The sequence below is a fragment of the Phocoena sinus genome, chromosome 8, assembly GCF_008692025.1.
Source record: "Phocoena sinus isolate mPhoSin1 chromosome 8, mPhoSin1.pri, whole genome shotgun sequence".
NCBI lineage: Eukaryota > Metazoa > Chordata > Mammalia > Artiodactyla > Phocoenidae > Phocoena > Phocoena sinus.
Window position 1 is genome coordinate 78,730,331 of NC_045770.1, and position 19,352 is coordinate 78,749,682.

At 35.5% G+C, this 19,352-nt stretch overlaps 1 protein-coding gene across 1 annotated transcript in view; it reads left to right on the forward strand.

The window, feature by feature from the left end:
• Nucleotides 1-19,352, forward strand: part of ANO3 (anoctamin 3) — a 440,374-nt gene that overhangs the window by 288,570 nt on the left and 132,452 nt on the right. Inside the window, 1 exon segment of the mRNA XM_032640382.1 lies at nt 10,630-10,788. Within this exon segment, the coding sequence (XP_032496273.1) occupies nt 10,630-10,788 (159 nt within the window).

Sequence of the window (19,352 nt, forward strand, 5' to 3'; positions counted from 1 at the left end):
TAATCATCCCTTCACAATAATTATGTGAACTATTGAACTATTCCTTTTATAGAAAAATAAATTTGACTGCTCTCTGTAACTTGAATCTTATTGCCCCAACTGAAAATCCTACATCTTTATTTCTGTCCATTAAAGTGGTCTTTGCTGACGTTCCTCCAAAACACCAAACTTATTTTTACATAGTACTTGGCACTATCTGGATTATATCATGTATTTATTTCTTTACTGTATCTTCCTTACAGGAGGATATACCTCATTTTGCCTTGTTCATTGCTATATCCTCAGAGCCTACAAGCATCCTTAGCACATAGTAGATAAATAAATAAATATACATGTATATAAACATTATAAAGTAAATATTTCTTGAACAAATACATTGTCTTATTAGAGAAAAAGGATCATGCAGCAAAATGAAAAGAAACAAAGTCCTTCAGTTTTTACTTTTTTACTTGAAGATGTCTCTTTTTTCCCCAAGATGTAAATTTAATATTGCTAGGAAAATGGCAATAAGAGACATAGAGTAGCTTGTAAGGTATATGACATTTAACTCGGTGTTTTAAAAAAACTTGCAAAAAGACTTTCTTTTTAAAAGCAGTTTTAGGTTCACAGAAAAATGGAGCAGTCAGAGATTTCCCGTATACTCTCTGCCCCCCACTCACATACAGCCTCACCTATTATCAACATCCCCACCAGAGTGTACATTTGTTACAATTGATGAACCCACATTAACACATCGTAATCACCCAAAGTCTGTAGTTTACATTAGTGTTCACTCTTGCTGTTGTACAATCTCTGAGTTAACACAAATTTATGATGATATGTATCCATCATTATAGTATCATTCAGAGTAGTTTCACTGCCCTAAAAATCCTCCTAACCTGTGGCAACCCCTGATCTTTTTACTGTCCTCATAGTTTTGCCTTTTCCAGAATGTCATATAGTTGGAATCATACAATATGTTGCCTTTCCAACTGGCTTCTTTCACTTGGCAACTCAGTCACTTCTAAAGCTGAAAAAATTGGTATGATTTAAAAACAAACCATGAAACTCTGAACCCTGTGAAGTTATCAAGAAATAAGAAAAACAGGAAGCTTTAGTCCTATCTTTTCCCCAAGTGACTCACTTCCTCTAAAAGTCCTCTCCCTGGGAGAGTGAGATTCAAAAATTAGATCTAGGTCCAGATTAGAGTAAGGTCCAGAATTTTTAGGGTGCTTTGTTATCGAAGCTACCATTTGGAGCAAACAGCTTTGTCTCACCAATTCCATATGCTATGGGCAGGCAAGGCTGCTGAATCCATGTGCACCTCCCTCTAGGTCAGGGTAGAAGGCGGGAGCTTGTTTCCTTCCCTATTTTCCCAAGAAGCATGAGCATTGGGAAGGAGGAGGCACTGACTGCTTCTCCCAAACCTCTTTCCTTAATCTGGTGGTTACACTGAGCCACACAGCTTGTGCGTCCACTAAGTCTCAAGTGAAAGGGAGATGAAGAGACTCCCCATGGGAATCCCAAATGAGACAAGTGGCTCTTAGACTGCCACTAGAGAAGAAGCTTATGACTGATTTCTGAATCCTGCTTTCAGCTCACCTTGTTGCCCTAGCTCTGCCTCTGAAAGAACAATCAGTCAGCAACATCTCTCTCTTCCATGCCCCGAGCTCCATGTATACTGTTATCTGCCAGGCCTCAGAGGGAGCCTTCTGTGGTTGGGTGACAAGGCACCCTTTGGGTTCTCTGAGTGATGCACTGTCTTGTGAATATTAAAACATTTGTTTTCAAAGTACGTGTGGCACAGCTTGCTAAATACTAAGCTGATCATATTATGGAGGCCCAGCGGCCAAGATATCACAAGCTATCTCTGGGGGTTAATGAAATCAATACCTTATTAGTTATAAATTGATTGAATTCCATGGTTAATAATGATTTTTTAATCAGTAGCATGCCATAATTATGAGATATACACATGCAATACAGAATAAGAGTCAGGGTGAAGAAAGTAAAATGAAAATAGGAATAGCATCTCGCTGAGCAGGGAGGGATTATAAAATGCAGCTCTGTTTACAACAGCCAGGGCACAGAAGCAACCTAAGTGTCCATCGTCGGATGAATGGATAAAGTAGATGTGGCACCTATATACAATGGAATATTCCTCAGCCATAAAAAGAAACGAAATCAAGTTATTTGTAGTGAGGTGGATGGACCTAGAGTCTGTCATACAGAGTGAAGTAAGTCAGAAAGAGAAAGACAAATACCGTATGCTAACACATATATGTGGAATCTAAGAAAAAAAAAAGGTCACGAAGAACCTAGGGGCAAGATGGGAATAAAGACACAGACCTACTAGAGAATGGACTTGAGGATATGGGGAGGGGGAAGGGTAAGCTGTGACAAAACAAGAGAGAGGCATGGACATATATACACTACCAAATATAAAAGAGATAGCTAGTGGGAAGCAGCCACATAGCACAAGGAGATCAGCTCGGTGCTCTGTGACCACCTAGAGGGGTGGGATAGGGAGGATGGGAGGGAGGGAGACACAAGAGGGAAGAGATATGAGAACATATGTATAACTGATTCACTTTGTAATAAAGCAGAAACGAACACACCACTGTAAAGCAATTATACTCCAATAAAGATGTTAAAAAAAAATGCAGTGCTTAAGAGTCAGTGCTTCATCTCAGTCTGCCTGGATTCTAATCCACACTACAGCTGACTGACTCACTGACCTTGGGCACTGTTGCCTGATACGTGTAACTGGGCTAATGATAAAACTGCCGTATTGGGTTCTTATAAGGATTAAATTAGTTGGTATATATAAGTGCTTGGCTAAATTCTTGGCTTATAGAAAAGCTTTGATAAATGTTATCTATCGTTATGACTATTGAGTCAATCTATCATTAGATATAGATATCTCAACTCCTAATAGTACAAGGTTAGAAAGCTAATTCAGCAAATGAATTATTCTTTTAGTTCTTTAATTAAAATTATTAAAAATTCTCTATTTCCGTAAGTGACAACATCAGTGGTGGTAATTATAACAGTGATATAAAATGTATGATCCTTTCCAGTGCCCTTGGTTTCCTATCTCAGCAATAGTTGAGAATATAGAGAATGAAAAGACCTTTCCATCCATTTTAAAGTCTGCCTCAATTTTAACATCTGTGATATGGGAAAAACAGTAGTTATCTCTCAGTTTCTGTGAGCATGAAATGTGTTAATATGTGCAGAGTATGTAGAGGAGTACTTGTTTTCTGCTTAGCTTATATTAGTAGTATTATTTCTTTAAATGTTAATTAGTTGTTATTTTCTTAAATGTCTGCCAGACTGTAAATAATAGGAGTTGGAATGCAGTCAGTTAGAGACTCTGCCATCTGATTAGAGTTACCAAAATAGAGATTTGTATATTTCTGATGGCTGTGTGGACTAGAGGTGGGGTTGAGCTTCTGTTAAGGAGGCGGTAAGACAAGCCTGGCCAGGTTTTTACCAGCAGTGAAACCACACTGTGTAACACTGAGGTCAGATTTTTTGAGATTCCTCAGACTCATAATTAGAGAAGATTTGCATAGAAGCGTTTGAATAGTAATAACATTTCTGGCACATTTTAAGTTAAGGTTGGTGCATTAAAAAAAAAATATATATATATATATATATGTATGTATTAATATATTTTTTATCCCCCAGGAAACTCAGAAAATTAAAACATTTTTCTTCTATAAGTACCACTTTAAAATTAAAACTTTCTCTGATAGAAGAGCCAGAATTTTAATTAATCCAGTAGCACTTACTAAATTTACACCTATGTGTGGAATTTCTTTTGAACCATAGTGTAAGATGTGCTTTCTGTTAATTTGTTTTTTTTAATAGGGATGTTTTTTGTTGTTGTAAATATGTGATTTTTCTTGACAAAACTGCTTCTCATTTGTCTGAAATGGAAAAAAATATTAAAAGCCTTTTTGTTTTTCTCTGTAACAGGTAAGGCCAATTACAAGAGCTATTATGAGGAATGGTTTTACTCTGAAATAAATTACAGTTACATATAAAGGCTGCTTGGCTGTTTCTCTAATTAAGGAGTGTAAAGCTAGAACTTCTGAGTAAAACATGGCATGAGAATCACAGTGTCTGGACTGCGCTCTCCCAAGTTTTCCATTAGAGACTGCCAAAAAAGGATACAGAAACACAAAAGCAAACACCACCACTGGAAACTAATGAAAAAGATTTTCATTATTTGAAGATTTGTAGGATAGGATTAAGAAACGCAAGCCTGGAACAGACACTTGGCCTTATTAACTGAAACCAGCCTAATGGCACCGAAATTACAGAGGAGACTTGGGCTAACCTGGCCCACGGTCTATCCTTAATTTGGGGCTGCAGTGGCCAGACACTCTAGGAAACTAAGCATCTGCTACCCTTCTCAACAGGCGCAGTCTTTTGAGTGGGCCTGAGTCATGCCCTGCTTCCTCTGCCCTTCCGCATCTGTGCCTCTCTCTCTAAATCCAAACAAAAGCAGAAATACCCGGTAAATGAGCATGGCAATAATTTGTTGCATTCCAAACACCGAAATTTGGATAAACGTAGTGTTGTGGGTAGGAGTAGATACTAGTAGCACCTGAGACTCTTGCATACTGAGAAAAATAAGTACTAGTAGACACTAGTAGCACCTGAGACTCTTGCATACTGAGAAAAATAAGTCCAATTTTTAAGAATAGACCAGAATGTCTAAAAAAAATAGTAATAATTATTATTTCTAAAAGACTGGGAAGAAGTTATAAAGCAGGGTAATTTAAATACTACTGGTAGAGATTTAAATTGGTTTAGAAAGTAGTTTGGCATTGTCTACTAAAGTTGAAAACAAGCATTCCCTGTGAATCAGCAGTTTTTCTCAGGTACATACTTGATAGAAACGTATGGACAGTTGTATTACAAGATATACACATGAATACCTATTTTAGCTTTATTTGTTATAATTAAGACTAGAAACAGCCCAAATATCCATCATTAGTAGAAAGCATAAATAAGTTTTGTTGTATTCATAGGGTAATATATTATAACAGTGAAAAAATAAACTACATATATATGGAAATCAGGGATGGATTTCACACCCATAGTATTACATGAAAGAAGCCAGACACAATAGATTACTCATTATATATTTGCATTTACATAAAGTTTGAAAAGGACAGAACTCAAATATAATGTTGAAGGATATATCGTTTGGTGATAAAACTGAAGAAAAGTGGGAAAATAGTACCATAAATGACAGGATTATGATTACCTTGGGAGAGAGGGGTGCAGAGGGCATTATGATTGAGAGAAAGGATAAAAGGGGGGCATCTGGTGTTTCATGACTTAGGTAGTAGTTATAAAGGTGTTTGTCTTATAATAATTGTTATGCTTCTGTTTGTTGCACTTTTTATTTTGTAATAAATCATGTTTCATAAGTATATATAAAGCAGATCTGCTTTCCTTTGCTCTAATTCCATATTCACACTAACATCCTTTGGCTTATTTTTCTGTGTTTCTATCTGTCTTTGTCCTGAGGAAGATAACATTCCAAAATGTGAAAGGTGTCATTTGGATCATTAGAAAACAAGAAAAATTCCAACAGGAATTAATGCACTGCATACATTTTTTACCTTGTTTTCTTGTGATAATAGCTAACTTTTTCTTAAGTCTTGTAAAGTGAGTCAGATTATATTGAGAATGCTCCGTACGCATTATCTCATTTAGTCATAACAACAATCTTACAATGTTGATAATATTATCTTCACTTCAAAGCTACAGGAATTGAGGCTGAGCAATGAAGTTAAATTACATGTCTAAGAACACAGTTAATTAAAACCCAGCTCTGTCTGATCCAGAGCTCAATACCTTAACTGCGTTTTACTACCTCAAAGATATGGTTAACAGAAAATCAGCAATCACTTGCAGATTAGTGACAAGATCTAATTTTGCAGTGGCCTGAGGAAGGACTGTGGTAAATTCACCTAGCTAATATGACCCTTGATGGCTTCTGATACCCATTAATCAGGTTTCCTCTGGCTATACCCTGACATTCTTCAACTCTGTAACTCAGAGTTACTGCACATGTAAGATAGCAATGTAGCTAAACATTTGCAGGCCTATCACTCCATATGTATGCTAAAATCTCTGAAAATATTCAGTGTCTACTTATTTTTATCCCTGGAGTTTAGCACAGCACCTCGCACACATTAGGTGTTCATTAGGTGTTCTTGTTAGATTGAGAAGAATAAATGCTAGAAAAAATATGGATCTCACAAACAAGCAGTTACTGCCATAATTTTATTTGAAGAATACCCTAAAAGGCATTCTCATGCAAATAGGCAGACTTCTATTGCGGTTTTGCAAATGGTCTAAAATCTTTGCAAACCTGAACCTTAACTTGGGTATTCTCAAGATATTCTTTAGGAAGACAAGCTTTTCTGAAAGTCTCTGCGCTTCATGGTTTACAATGCCTTAAATAATTAAGTGGTTTTCGAAGCTGTTGAAAGATTAGGTACCTGATGGATGATCTGCATCCCAGTTTCTCTGAGAAAAGCTAGTTTTATTCTGTCTTCTGGGAACAATAAACATGAAAAACCTGGTATAAAATGGAATGCATTCCACATTGTAACTGGAAAACATTTCACTGTTCCAGATGAGTCTTGATTTCATGTTTGAACAAACGTTATTATATCAAAAAAAGAGGTGGTTCTTTTGTTGTCTAGATAATAAATTTCCCATCAATTCTGCTTTTAGGCAACAGATTTGAACGTGGGTTAATCAACATCTTGGTTAATGCTTGCCAAATATGTATTAAAATAAAATGTAATATTCTTAACCTTAAAATTATGTAGAACCTATATTATGTTCTTTTTACGTAATTCAGAAGAGATTTCCAAATCTTTCCATGCTTCTTTATTACCATTTTGAAAACTACTTTTCTTTTTTCCTGATAAACTGGTAAAACTCATTATTCATAATTTAGAATGATAAAATAATTAGATAGTAAATTAGAATGCTAGTTAATAGAATTTGTGAACATGTTTACATAGGCAGAGACAAAACCTGTGAATAATACCAAAGGTCACTTATCATAAAAAGATGTAGGTTTTTTGGTTTTTGGTTTTTAAATAGTTAGGCAGTTGCTTCTCTGGGAGAATTTAACATTTATTTTGCTTAATCTTAGAGTAACAGATAACAATACCTATCAGGGTTCTACTTTCAGTCCATGCTACTCTTAAAATAGGGAAAACACATAAAATATTTTAAAACTATCTTATCTTCTCATAGTTTTCCTACCAACCAGTCATGTGATTTCTAGGTCTTCTCATTGAAGGATTTTACCTTCACCTGGGATTAAATATTTTATTATTAATTTAAGATTCAGGTGATACTTAATACTGGACTGGTATTAAGAGGGTGGTACACTTTAAGAAAAAGAAAATGCCGAGGAAAAATTTTATATAATCTTATTTTAGCTCAATCTTTGTTTACATTAACATGGAGATGCCTGGAGGCAGTGTGTCATAGTATAACACAAAGGGAAAGCCATGGCTATTGCAGTTCTGCTACAATTTTGTGATCATTCATCTTATTTGATTATAATTTGATTTGTATTAATGTTGGAGGGGAGAGGATGAGAAATGACCACATGATATTTTAATGGCCTTAAATTTTTGAGGTTATTCCTACCTGGATACACATAACTATGGATTATTCCCTTCTTTCCTTTCACTTCTTTCCTTCCCTCCGTCTTCCCATAAATATCTATTAATGCTTACTATGTGTCTGGCCCTGGGTTAGATGTTTGAAATACTCTGTGAACAAAACAGTAAAAATTTATCACCTTTGTAAAATTTATATTCCAATAGAATAAGGTAGACAGTAAACAAAGGATAATTAATAAGTAAATTATTTAGTGTTATATAACATGTTGGAATTTAACAGTTGCTAAGGCAAATAGATTAGGAAAAGTAGGATCAAGAATGGAATATCGTGGAAAGCAGCTGTAGGGTCTTGAAGAGAGGAGTTATATAATGTCGTTTATAATGCGGAGGATCACTCAAGTGTCTTAACTGTCATGTTGAGAATAGACTTTAGAGGAGCAAAGATAGAAGCTAGGAGATGAGTCAGACTATTATAATAATGTAGTCAATATGTGATATATCTTAGAAAAGAGTAGTTATGAAGGTGTTAGAAAGTGGTCAGATTCTATATATATTTTGAAGAATTTTCTGATGCTCTGAATATTAGATGGGTGAAAAGAGAGGAAATAAAGATGACTCGAGATTTTTGATCTGAGCAATTTAAAGGATAGATTTGCAACCAATCAGAATAAAGAGGGTTTGGGGAAACATCTGCTTGGATAAAATAAGGAATTCCATTTTGGACAGTCAACTCTGAGATGTCCATTAGACATCCAAGTGAAGAAATCAGGAAGGCAGTTGGATACACAAGCCTATGGATATTAATTATGTAGTCAGCATATAGATTCTTATTTAAAACCATGAGACTGAATGAAATCACAAGGAAGGGAATGCAGATAAAGAAGGCAAGAGAATCAATGACTGGTCCTTTAACAAATCAGAGGAAGAAAGAAATAAAAGCTGAGAATAAGGAACCATTTAAGTAGGAAAAAATCCAAATAAATGAGATGTTTTGGGAGTGCAAAAGAAAAAAATGTATTTCAAGGTGGAGTGAGTGATTCAACTACTGAAAGGTAAAGAAGAGGATAGAAAATTGATTAATGGGATACATCAATGTGTATGTCATTGGTGACGCTGGCCAAAGAAACCTCTGGAGTGGTGGAGGCAAAAGCACTCTAAAGCCTGAAGTTAATTGTGTCTTCTCTGGCCATAAATCCTCAGTGTCTCCATCCTATAGGACCTGTAAATGGCCTTTTGGCCAGTTAGCCTTCTATTACTGCTCAAGCCCCAGACCTAGTAATGTACACGTATATATACTTCCTTGTCTTTTGCAATATAGTTGTCAAGACCACCATCAAATAGGTGAGAGTTCTAGTTTCACTATTGCCGTTTCCATGACATCTGGGATGTCACTTAACCTCTTTGGCTTCTGGTACTCATATCAATATCTACCTTAAAGAATTATGAGAATAAAGCACTTGGCACACTGCCTGGCACCATAGTAAGTGATCAGTTAGTGATAGCTATTATTATCATCATTATTATGCAACTGCAAGGCCTTGATGACTCTGCTGGAGTTGTTAGTCACTTTATAGTAACCAATAAAATAATCCTGGGAATCTCAAAATATTCTCATTCATTGAAGAACATGCTATGCAAACCTTCTTGTCCTTGAACGTGGGAGTCTCTAATACCCCCGAATTCACACACATGAACCTATTCTTTCTAAAAAGACAGCTCCTGAGCAGCCTAACCTGTCCCTATAGGATGACAGTCACTCAGATATCTTTTTTTTGCTTCACCTGGATGACTCCTTGGCCACCAGGTTACTCTGGTCCTCACTTTTTCACCTCGAGCTGCATGTATGTCCCAAGTAGGCTCCTCCAAAGAAGTTGGAGATGCCTTTGTCTGAAATGATCAGATAGCTCTCCAAATGTTAAGACATTTTTGAATCTCAAGAATGCCTGTATGGGGAAAAATGGAATAGAGAGTTGGTACAGATATTTAAATAGTCTGATGGAAAATGTGGAGAAAGAAGGATAATGTATATAATAGTTAAGAACATGGACTGGGAGTCAAACTTGAATTCAAGTGATGCGGAACCATTTCTTGGCAAAGTGCCAGCCCCCGAAAAAGACCATCATGAAAATCAGTTGATCATAAAAACTAATTTTATTGAAGTTACAGCAAATAAGGATACCACCTGGGTAGTCTTAGTAGTGTTTTAAAAAGACGAAGTTAGGGAAGAGTTTTCAGAGGGCTCTAGGACCTGGACTGGGGGATTTTAAGGTAAATCTTGCAAGGGAGGAAGTTGGTTGAAAATTGGTCGGAGTATGGGAAAAACAGCTGGGGTAGGTGGACAGAGCAAGGGGAGGACCTTAAAGAAGTCTTAATAAGCATGCAATTAGTCTTAATAAGTAGGCTGTTTTAGTTGGATCACAGTCTTATATTCTGGGAGCAAGTATTTCTTGGAACAAGCAGCCCAGGAATTGTTTGGTTTGGTATTGTTGAACATAGGTTTAGGAAAATAATGTCTTATCTGAGTATTATTTCATGTAGGAAATTATGTTAATTTCAGTTCTCAATGCTTATGTTGTTTAAACCTTGTTGTCTTTATCTTCAAAATGAAAGTTTGAATATTAAAATATGTAAAACATTTATGTCTGGGCCTGATTTTGAGCAAATATTCAATGTATGTTGGCAATTCTTTTTACAGGGTCTTATTGAATAAAACATACACATTTTGATGCTAACATCAGAGAATCCATGTTCTGGTGTCAGACTGCCTAATTTCAAATCCTAAAACGTCACTTGCTAGCTTGTCTCCTACTGTAGATTGCAAACTTTTAAAATGATCTTTTCTTATCTCACAATTGGAATGTAAAAAACACATTTTTATATTGGATTGCCAATATTCAAACGGAAGTGACTGAAAGCAAAATGTGTGTGCTTATCAAACCCACGCTATTAACAACCCTTGCTTTATTTGCAGAATGACATGAATTACATAGCATCCAGTGGACTTCTATTCAAAGATGGCAAAAAGCGGATTGATTACATCCTGGTTTATAGAAAGTCAAATATACAGTATGACAAAAGAAACACATTTGAAAAGAACCTCAGAGCAGAAGGCTTGATGTTAGAAAAGGAGGTATGTGCTTTAATAGTATTAGCTATGTGGTATAATATTCTGGAAGAGATATGATCGTTTATGTTTTAGTATAAAAGTGTATAACACGTGGCTTTTTAAAATGTATAGCAGTTATCTCCCAAATGTAAAAGAAATGCATATGTACAGTACTATTTTAAAATATATTCCTTTTTTACTCTACATGTCTCCATAAATTTAAATATTTTTCAAAGGGCATAACTATTTTTACAATTTTAAAAATTAAAGAAGGAATGATTCTATATAAAGTACAAAACTCTATGAAAAGAAAGACAAAACGTTGAAAGAAAAGTTTGCCAAACTGTTAATGTCTAGGTTTTAATATTTTTTGTTTTTAAATTTTTATTTTGTATTGGAGTACAGTTGATTAACAATGTTATTGATAGTTTCAGGTGTACAGCAAAGTGATTCAGTTAAACATATACATGTATCTATTCTTTTGTGCATGTATCCTTTGAACCATGTTTTTCTCTGGATATATGCCCAGGAGTGGGATTGCTGGATCATATGGTAACTCTACTTTTATTGTTTTAAGGAACCTCCATACTGTTCTCCATACTGGCTCTACCAATTTGCATTCCCACCAACAGTGTTGGAGGGTTCCCGTTTCACCACACCCTATCCAACATTTATATTATTTGTAGATTTTTTATGATGGCCATGCTGACCGGTGTGAAGTGATATCTCGTAGTTTTGATTTGTGTTCCTCTAATACTTAACAATGATGAGCATCTTTTCATATGCCTCTTGACCATCTGCATATCTTCTCTGTAGAAATGTCTATTTAGGTCTTCTGCCGATTTTTTGCTTGGGTTGTTCTTTTTTTGGATATTGAGCTGCACAAGCTGTTTGTAAATTTTGGAAACTAATCCCTTGTCAGTAACATTGTTTGCAAATATTTTCTCCCATTCTGTGGGTTGTCTTTTCGTTTTATTTATGGGTTCCTTTGCTCTGCAAAAGCTTTTGAGTTTACTTAGGTCCCATTTGTTTATTTTTGTTTTTATTTCCATACTCTAAGAAACAGAACAAAAAAAGATATTGCTGCAATTTATGTCAAAGGGTGTTCTGCCTGTGTTCTTCTAAGAGTTTTATAGTGTCCAGCCTTACATTTAGTTTTTTAATCCATTTTGAGTTTATTTTTGTGTGTGGTGTTAAAGAATTTTCTAATTTCATATTTTACATGTAGCTGTCCAGTTTCCCCAGCACTATTTATTGGAGATACTGTCTTTCCTCCATTGCAGTCTTGCCCCCTTTGTCATAGATTAATTGACCATAGGTGCATGGGTTTATTTCTGGGCTTTCTATTGTGTTCTGTTGATCTATATTTCTGTTTTTGTGCCAGTATCATACTGTTTTGATGATTCTAGCTTTGTAGTATAGCCTTACGTCAAGGAACCTGATTCCTCCAGCTCCATTTTTCTTTCTCAAGATTGCTTTGTCTATTTGGGGTCTTTTGTATCTCCACACAAATTTTAAGATTTTGTTCTAGTTCTGTGAAAAATGCCATTGGTAATTTGATAGGGATTGCATTGAATCTGTAGATTGCCTTGGGTAGTATATTCATTTTGACAATATTGATTCTTCCAATCCAAGAGTATGGTATATCTTTCCATCTGTTTCATCTTCAGTTTGAACTATTTCTTCTTAATCCTGTTTCTTATATGCTTTTAAAGAAGACTTTATTTTTTAGAGCAGTTTAAGGATCATAGTAAAATTGAGAGGAAGGTACAGAGATTTCCCATATACCACGTTAACCCACACATGACCCTCTTATCATTATGTAAAGCCCTTCTTTATCCCTCATAACTTTCCTTTCTTCAAATTTTTTTTAGTGTTCTTTAAGGAAAGCTATTTTTTTCAAGTGAAACAATAAAAGTAACAATGCTCACTAGGCAAAAAATGAAAAATAGAAAGGAAATAACACATAACCCTCACTCTTATTATCCAAAAATAACCACTCGTGCTATTTTAAACATTCTAGGGTTTTTTTAAAAAAAATATTTATCATATTACAGAAAGAAAAAAATGTAAAAAATCAGAAGTATAACAATGTACAAAATAAAAAGTCAAAGTGCACATCTACCATCTCTCAAATCATACCCTTTTCTCCTTTGGTAGCCTTGCTAATAATATCTTGAATTATACTGTTGTGCCCCTCTATATATTTTCTATGTATATACAAACACATATAAATTTTTTACATAAAATTAGTCATGATATACTTACTATTCTGCTATTCAATTCTGTCGTTTAACAATGTATTATGGATATCTTAAATTGCAGTGTATTTAGATCCAACTCATATTTTTTACTCAGGTGCATAGTATTACAATTTGGTGATTTAGCCAACTGTTCCCTTACTGAGAGAAAAAAATTAAATTAAGGATTTGAGGGACCCCTAAATTACTACTGATTGGATTTAACCACTTTACCAATAAGTGGATTGACAAGATCAAAAGCTCTGATGATTTATTTGCTTAAATATCTGGATAATTTGCTAATAAGCTTTATCAATGGAATAAAGTGGTCACCCATATTTTTACTTGATATTGGAAACCACCCCCACTTTTTTGTTCCCACAGGACATGTCTTTTGATTAGTTATCTGAGGAACATCCATAGGAAGTACTGAACTATAACTCAAGGTGACCCTAGCAAAACTAATCCATTCATATTTATTAAAATTATTTTACTATGTATAAAATAACAACCATACACTGCCTTACCTCTTTATGAGGTAAGGATTTATTCACACACTGCCTAGTGTTACAGAATTGGGCAAGTGGAATTCTGATCTCAGTGTCTACTGACTCTTTTAGTTATGTTTCCTCTGGGAACATCCCAGAATATCCATATCACTAGTGATTAATTCAATTAAGAAGTATTTATTGAAAAAATCTTACAAACTCAAGTCTTGTGATAGGTTTTTATTAATTTAATTTCCTTGTGATTTCTCAAAATCTCCATACAAAAAGAATCAATCAAGTGACTGATTGTCATATGTTTCCAGAGCAGTTTATACCTGCTTGCTATTATAATGCTGGTAGTTATTTTGCTCATGTATTTACAATTATTTCTTAATTCAGCAAGTAATTTTGACAGATTCCATGAAGATGTTGGAGATCAGGTGAGTTAAGCAGACCACACTCCTGCCTTCACTGAACATACAGTCTGTGGAGGAGTCAGTCATGAAAATTGTTTACTTGTAAAAGAGATATAACTTGGTTCACAGTCTCCACCTAATTTTCTTGGTGGAAAGTCCAGATTCTCTTGTGTGTGTTCCTCTCCCTCCCTCCTCCAAGTTTTCCCAAGAATAATACTGGATGTTATTCATCCAAAAGGGGTTTTGTTTTGCTTTTAAGGGAAATCCATTCATTTTTGAGCTCCCACTCTTCAGTTACTGCCAAAAGATTCCCATTTTTCTTAAAAAAAAGCATCATGTCCCATTTTTTTTTCTATTTTTTCTAGAAAAAAAGTACACATGTGTACCTTTGTTCCTGGACAAATGGCTTTTCATTCTAGGTTCCATAATTATAGCTCTTTTAAGTTCACATTCACATGATTAGGATTTGGTCCCCACAGTTCAATAAAGTGCCAGGACAGCTGGCCAGAAAGAGTATTCAACCTCAGCTGCACATTTCATTGGAAACTGTAGCCATCGTGTTCATACAAGTTTCCAGGCTCTACTTCCCCTTTCCTTCTATTTACCTCCTCATAGAGATAAATGACTTATTTTTCTGACAATGGGAAGGGTTAAGGCTACCCCAATTCTGCAGAATAGATGATATTAGTTTTGTGGCAGAGTTGAGGAATTTGTATATCTTCCCTCCAGAAAGGCCCTAAAAGCCATATGAAATTTGATTCAAAAATCTCTGAGGAACTCTGCCAACCCAAGCAAAGGAGAGTGCTGCAAATTTTTTTTAAAAAGTCTTGTTATTACTCTTTCCACTTGACTAGTACTTGCATATCTAAGAGGATACTTAGGTGGCTTTGCAAAATAAAGCTATTCTAATCCAAGGTGATTTTCAATCTCCATTTATTAATATAAAGTCTAAAATCCTTCCTTACAATACCCTTTATAAATTCAAATCATGTTAAGTGACCTAAAAGAGAAGCAAATGGTGCTAGAATGGCTTATGAGGAGGTCAGTAAACTAATCTTGAGGATGAGGGAAGACAAGAAGGAAAGGGAGAAGTAAAATCAAAGAAATAAACTTTGAACTGAGATTTGGAAAATGAAATAGTTAAAGTAGGTGGATAAAAGGGATAGATGTTTTCATCTATGAAACCAGTATTGAAATCTGGTTTTCAATACTGGCTGCACATTAGAATCCCCTGGGGATCTTTGAAAACCTTGATGCCAGACTCCACCATAGCGTGGAGCAACTGAATATCAGTATGGTGGTGGGAGGAAGAACACTGGTATTTTTAATACCAGAAATAAAAAGTACTAAATGAGTTTGGAAAGGATGGCTAGGGTTAAGTAATTCCATTTTGTAGTTGAAGACTTTTGATGATTTTCTTAGAAAAAATGGGAAGCTGCTGAATAATTTAAGCAGGCAGTATCATGACCATATTTGTTTTCAAAAATGAAACCTTAGATTGCTGAAAAGAGTATAGATTTAAAAGCAAGGCTGGATATGCACAGAGATCATGGGTGGCATTAGAAATGGAGAGAAATGAATAGATCTGATAGATATTTAAGTTAAATATAGATATTTGGTGGTGGTTTGGATATGGTAGAAAGAGAAAAGATTTCAAGGCTAACTTGGGCTTGTGACTTGAGCAATTTCTTTAATCATTCAAGGAACATTAATGAAGTACCGATGATATGCTTCATTCTGGGGACAGATAGAAACCAAGATAAAAATGGGCCACATTCTCATGGGAGGAAAGAAACCATAAATATACAAGAAAATGAAATAGTAAGGAATATTACCAGTAATTAAACCAGAATAGTATTATATAGAGAGTGTGACTAAGTAGCTATGTTAGCGTGTGTGATGTGAAAGAAAGTAATCTGAATGAAAAGGAGTCCATCATGTGGAAGATAAGGGAACAGAAAACTATTTGCAGAAGGAATAGCCAGTATAAAATTGCTGGCCATCAAAAAGAGAGCTAATTTGGGGAGAAAGTGGAATGGGATTTTGGGACTGAAGATCCTAAGCTTGTAATTGAGGTACCATTGAGAAGTAGAAGTAAAAATGTTTGAAATTTGTGTCTAGAGCCCGAATGAGGAGTCTAAGCTGAAGGTAAATGCTTTAGCCTTTATAATATAGATGGTAATAGAAGCTGTGTATTAGTACGAAATCACTGGAGAGAATGGAAAAAAAAAAAAGAGCCTAGGAGTGAGCCTGTAAAAAGTAGGAAAGGAAAATAGTTAAAGGAGTTGGATGTAGGTGGAAGAAGAAGAGATGAGGAGTCGCAGGGAAGATTGGTTTTCAGGGTAAAATATGCTAAGAAGTCAAGTAAGACAAGAAAGAGGCCCAATTAGTTGGAGAATGTGGAGATCTTTGGTGAAATCAGTGAGAATCATTTCTCTGAGGAGATGGACTTGGAAGCTAGACTGTCATGAATTGAAGAGTGACTAGATAATGGAAAAATAGAAGCTGCAGCAAATATCATCAACCGACTTGCTCATCTGTGAATGGGAGGATGAAGAGCAAGAGCCAGAGAGGGAAATGAGGTCTCATGAGGTTTCACTTCTTTCTTCCTGTTTTCATTTTTTCTTATATGAGATGTTTAAATGATGATGGGGAAGATCCAGGAAAGAAGGCTGAATGGAGAGAGGCAGGAAGAGAAGGGAAGAGAAGGAAAGGGAAGAAATGGAAGAGAAAGATTGAGGAAACAGAAGGCAGATGAGATAAAAAATTAAAAGGCTTTTGGGGAAGGATGAAGGGGGAGGTCCAGTAGAGAGTTAGAATATCAAGTGTAATATCAAGGAAAATTAAGATTTCTAAATTGTATTTTAAAGTTAACTTTCTACAGTTGTTTTAGTTACCAAAGATATTTTTACTTATGTTCCTAATTCTAAGAGTAATGACATTGATTTTTTAAATGGTTGAGTTAATTAGGACTAAATTAATTATCACAATGTTAATGTGTAAAATCAACCTGCTATGACAAACACAGTTTAAGTGAACAAAACATGTTTATATAATAAGCATGCTGGGACTTCCCTGGGGGCACAGTGGTTAAGAATCCGCCTGCCAATTCAGGGGACACTGGTTCGAGCCCTGGTCTGGAAAGATCCTGCATGCCGTGGAGCAACTAAGCCCATGTGCCACAACTACTGAGCCTGTGCTCTACAGCCCATGAGCCACAACTACTGAGCCCACGTGCCACAACTACTGAAGTCTGCATGACTAGAGCCCATGCTCTGCAATGAGAGGCCACCACAGTGAGAAGCCTGCGCACTGCAACAAAGAGTAGCTCCTGCTCACCACAACTAGAGAAAGCCTGTGCACAGCCATAAAGGCACAATGCAGCCATAAATAAATAAATAAATAAATAAAACAAGCATGCTAACATTATATCATGAAAAAGTATTGTCTTAAAATTTTCACAAGATTGTTTGACACTGTTTATATTGATTTTCTATTGCTGCTTAACAAATCACCACACATTCATCAGCTTAAAATAAAACCCATTTGTCAGCACACAGTTCTGCAGATCAGAAGTTTGGACATGGCATGGCTGAGCTCTCGGCTCTGTTTCTCACAAGACTTAAATCATTGTGTTGGATGGGCTTGCATTCATACCTGGAACTCAGGATACTCTTTCAAGCTTATGTGGTTGTGGTAGGATTCAGTTCCTTGTGGTTGTAGGATTGCGTTGCCCATCTCCTTGCTAGCTATCAGCCAGGTACCTCTCTCAGCTCCTAGTGGCCATTCTCATTTCTCGCCACATGCCCCCCACCGCTTTTCACAGGGAGACTCTCCCTTGTGTCCCTCTGCTCCTTTGAATCTCTCTTGCCAGGAAAAGCCCCGTCCTTTTTAGGGACTTATCTGCAGTGGAAGACAATATCTCTTTTTAAAAAGCAAATGTGCCTTATAATAGAACTTAATCATGGGAGTGAATATGCCATAATATTCACAGATCCTGGAGATTGTACAAGACAAGGACAGTAGGGCATGAGGATCTTAGAGGACTTCTTAGAATTCTGACACTATTAAAAAAAAATCAATATCATGTATCGCCTTTTAAGCAAGCAGACATAGAAAGATACTTAACTCCATGATTACAAGAAAGAACCTAGATATATTTTTAGTTTAAACCTTATGTTAATTGATGACTAACTGGTATCTAAATACTTGTAGCTATCTGAACTAGCAAATCCAGCGTTTTGCATTATCATAAACATTTATTTCTTCTTAAAGTTTCTACTATTATAGGCTGTGGGCTTTGTTTGCAACTTAATTTTAATAACTATTAAATTGAAAATATTTAGGGCTTGTGGCAGGTGGAAAGGGAAAATGAAATTGTGAAAATGTCAGCAAGTATTGGATTTGTTAGCTGAAAAAAAATGGGAGTATTCCCTAGGGAACAAGTTCCCATTTTTAAAATTTATATTCCCCAGAGTTAAGCACTGAGCCTGACACAGAGTGCATCTCAAATCTTCATTAAATTGTATGTTGATGTGGACAGTTTCTAGATAATCACATCATCAGCAGATAATGATCCATATTTGAAGACTGTATAAATGAATAGGTAGATGATCTGTAACTGTCAGGATAGGTGCTTTGTTATCCAAGTGTATTTTCAGATTATATCAGCATTTTGTCTTTATCTTAGACTTAATACCGTGAGCTACCCTATTCTTTTTTTTTTCTTTTTTCAGCTCTCTTCCACCAACTTGTAGAGCGACTGTGTAAAAACACATTTTAAAATTTCCTTTTCTCTCAAGAATGAATTTTCTACCTCTTGGGAATTTTGGATGGATTAATTAAATAATAATGTGAAGTGTGAAGGCGGCGGGTGCTTTGTTCCCTTGGAAAAGGCTGCCTGCATCAGAGCTAAACAGAATAGTGCCAGATTGGGAGCTTCTGATTCCAAGGGAGAAAGTAATTTTTCTCCCTGCCAACACCAGCCCTTCGCCAACCTCCTGCTCAGTAGCTGCAAGAAAATAAAACTACTTTTGTTTTTTGATTTTTAAGTAGAGGTACAACAAAAGAGAAATTAAGTTGAGGAAATTATAAGAGAAGACAATTTATGTTGCTTGGAAAAGATATATATATTTTTTTAAAGTTAAGACATACAAAATTAGAAATGTTCTAGCTGTATGTGCACTCAGCTTGACGTTTCATTCATCAATGGTAGAATTAATGAAGTAACATCCTTCTAAAGTATCTCCTTTATTTGAGTGTAATAGATTTTTTCACATCTTAAGGGTTGACAGGAATGAATTAATAATCAGTGATAAGCCAGCTATTCATGATGCTAATTTGAATCCTGACATAGGACCTCTTCCAGAATAATTCTGGTTTATTTGCTTTCTTGTCTTCATCATCTCTTGCTTAGGTACACGTTACATAGAATGTGTACTCAA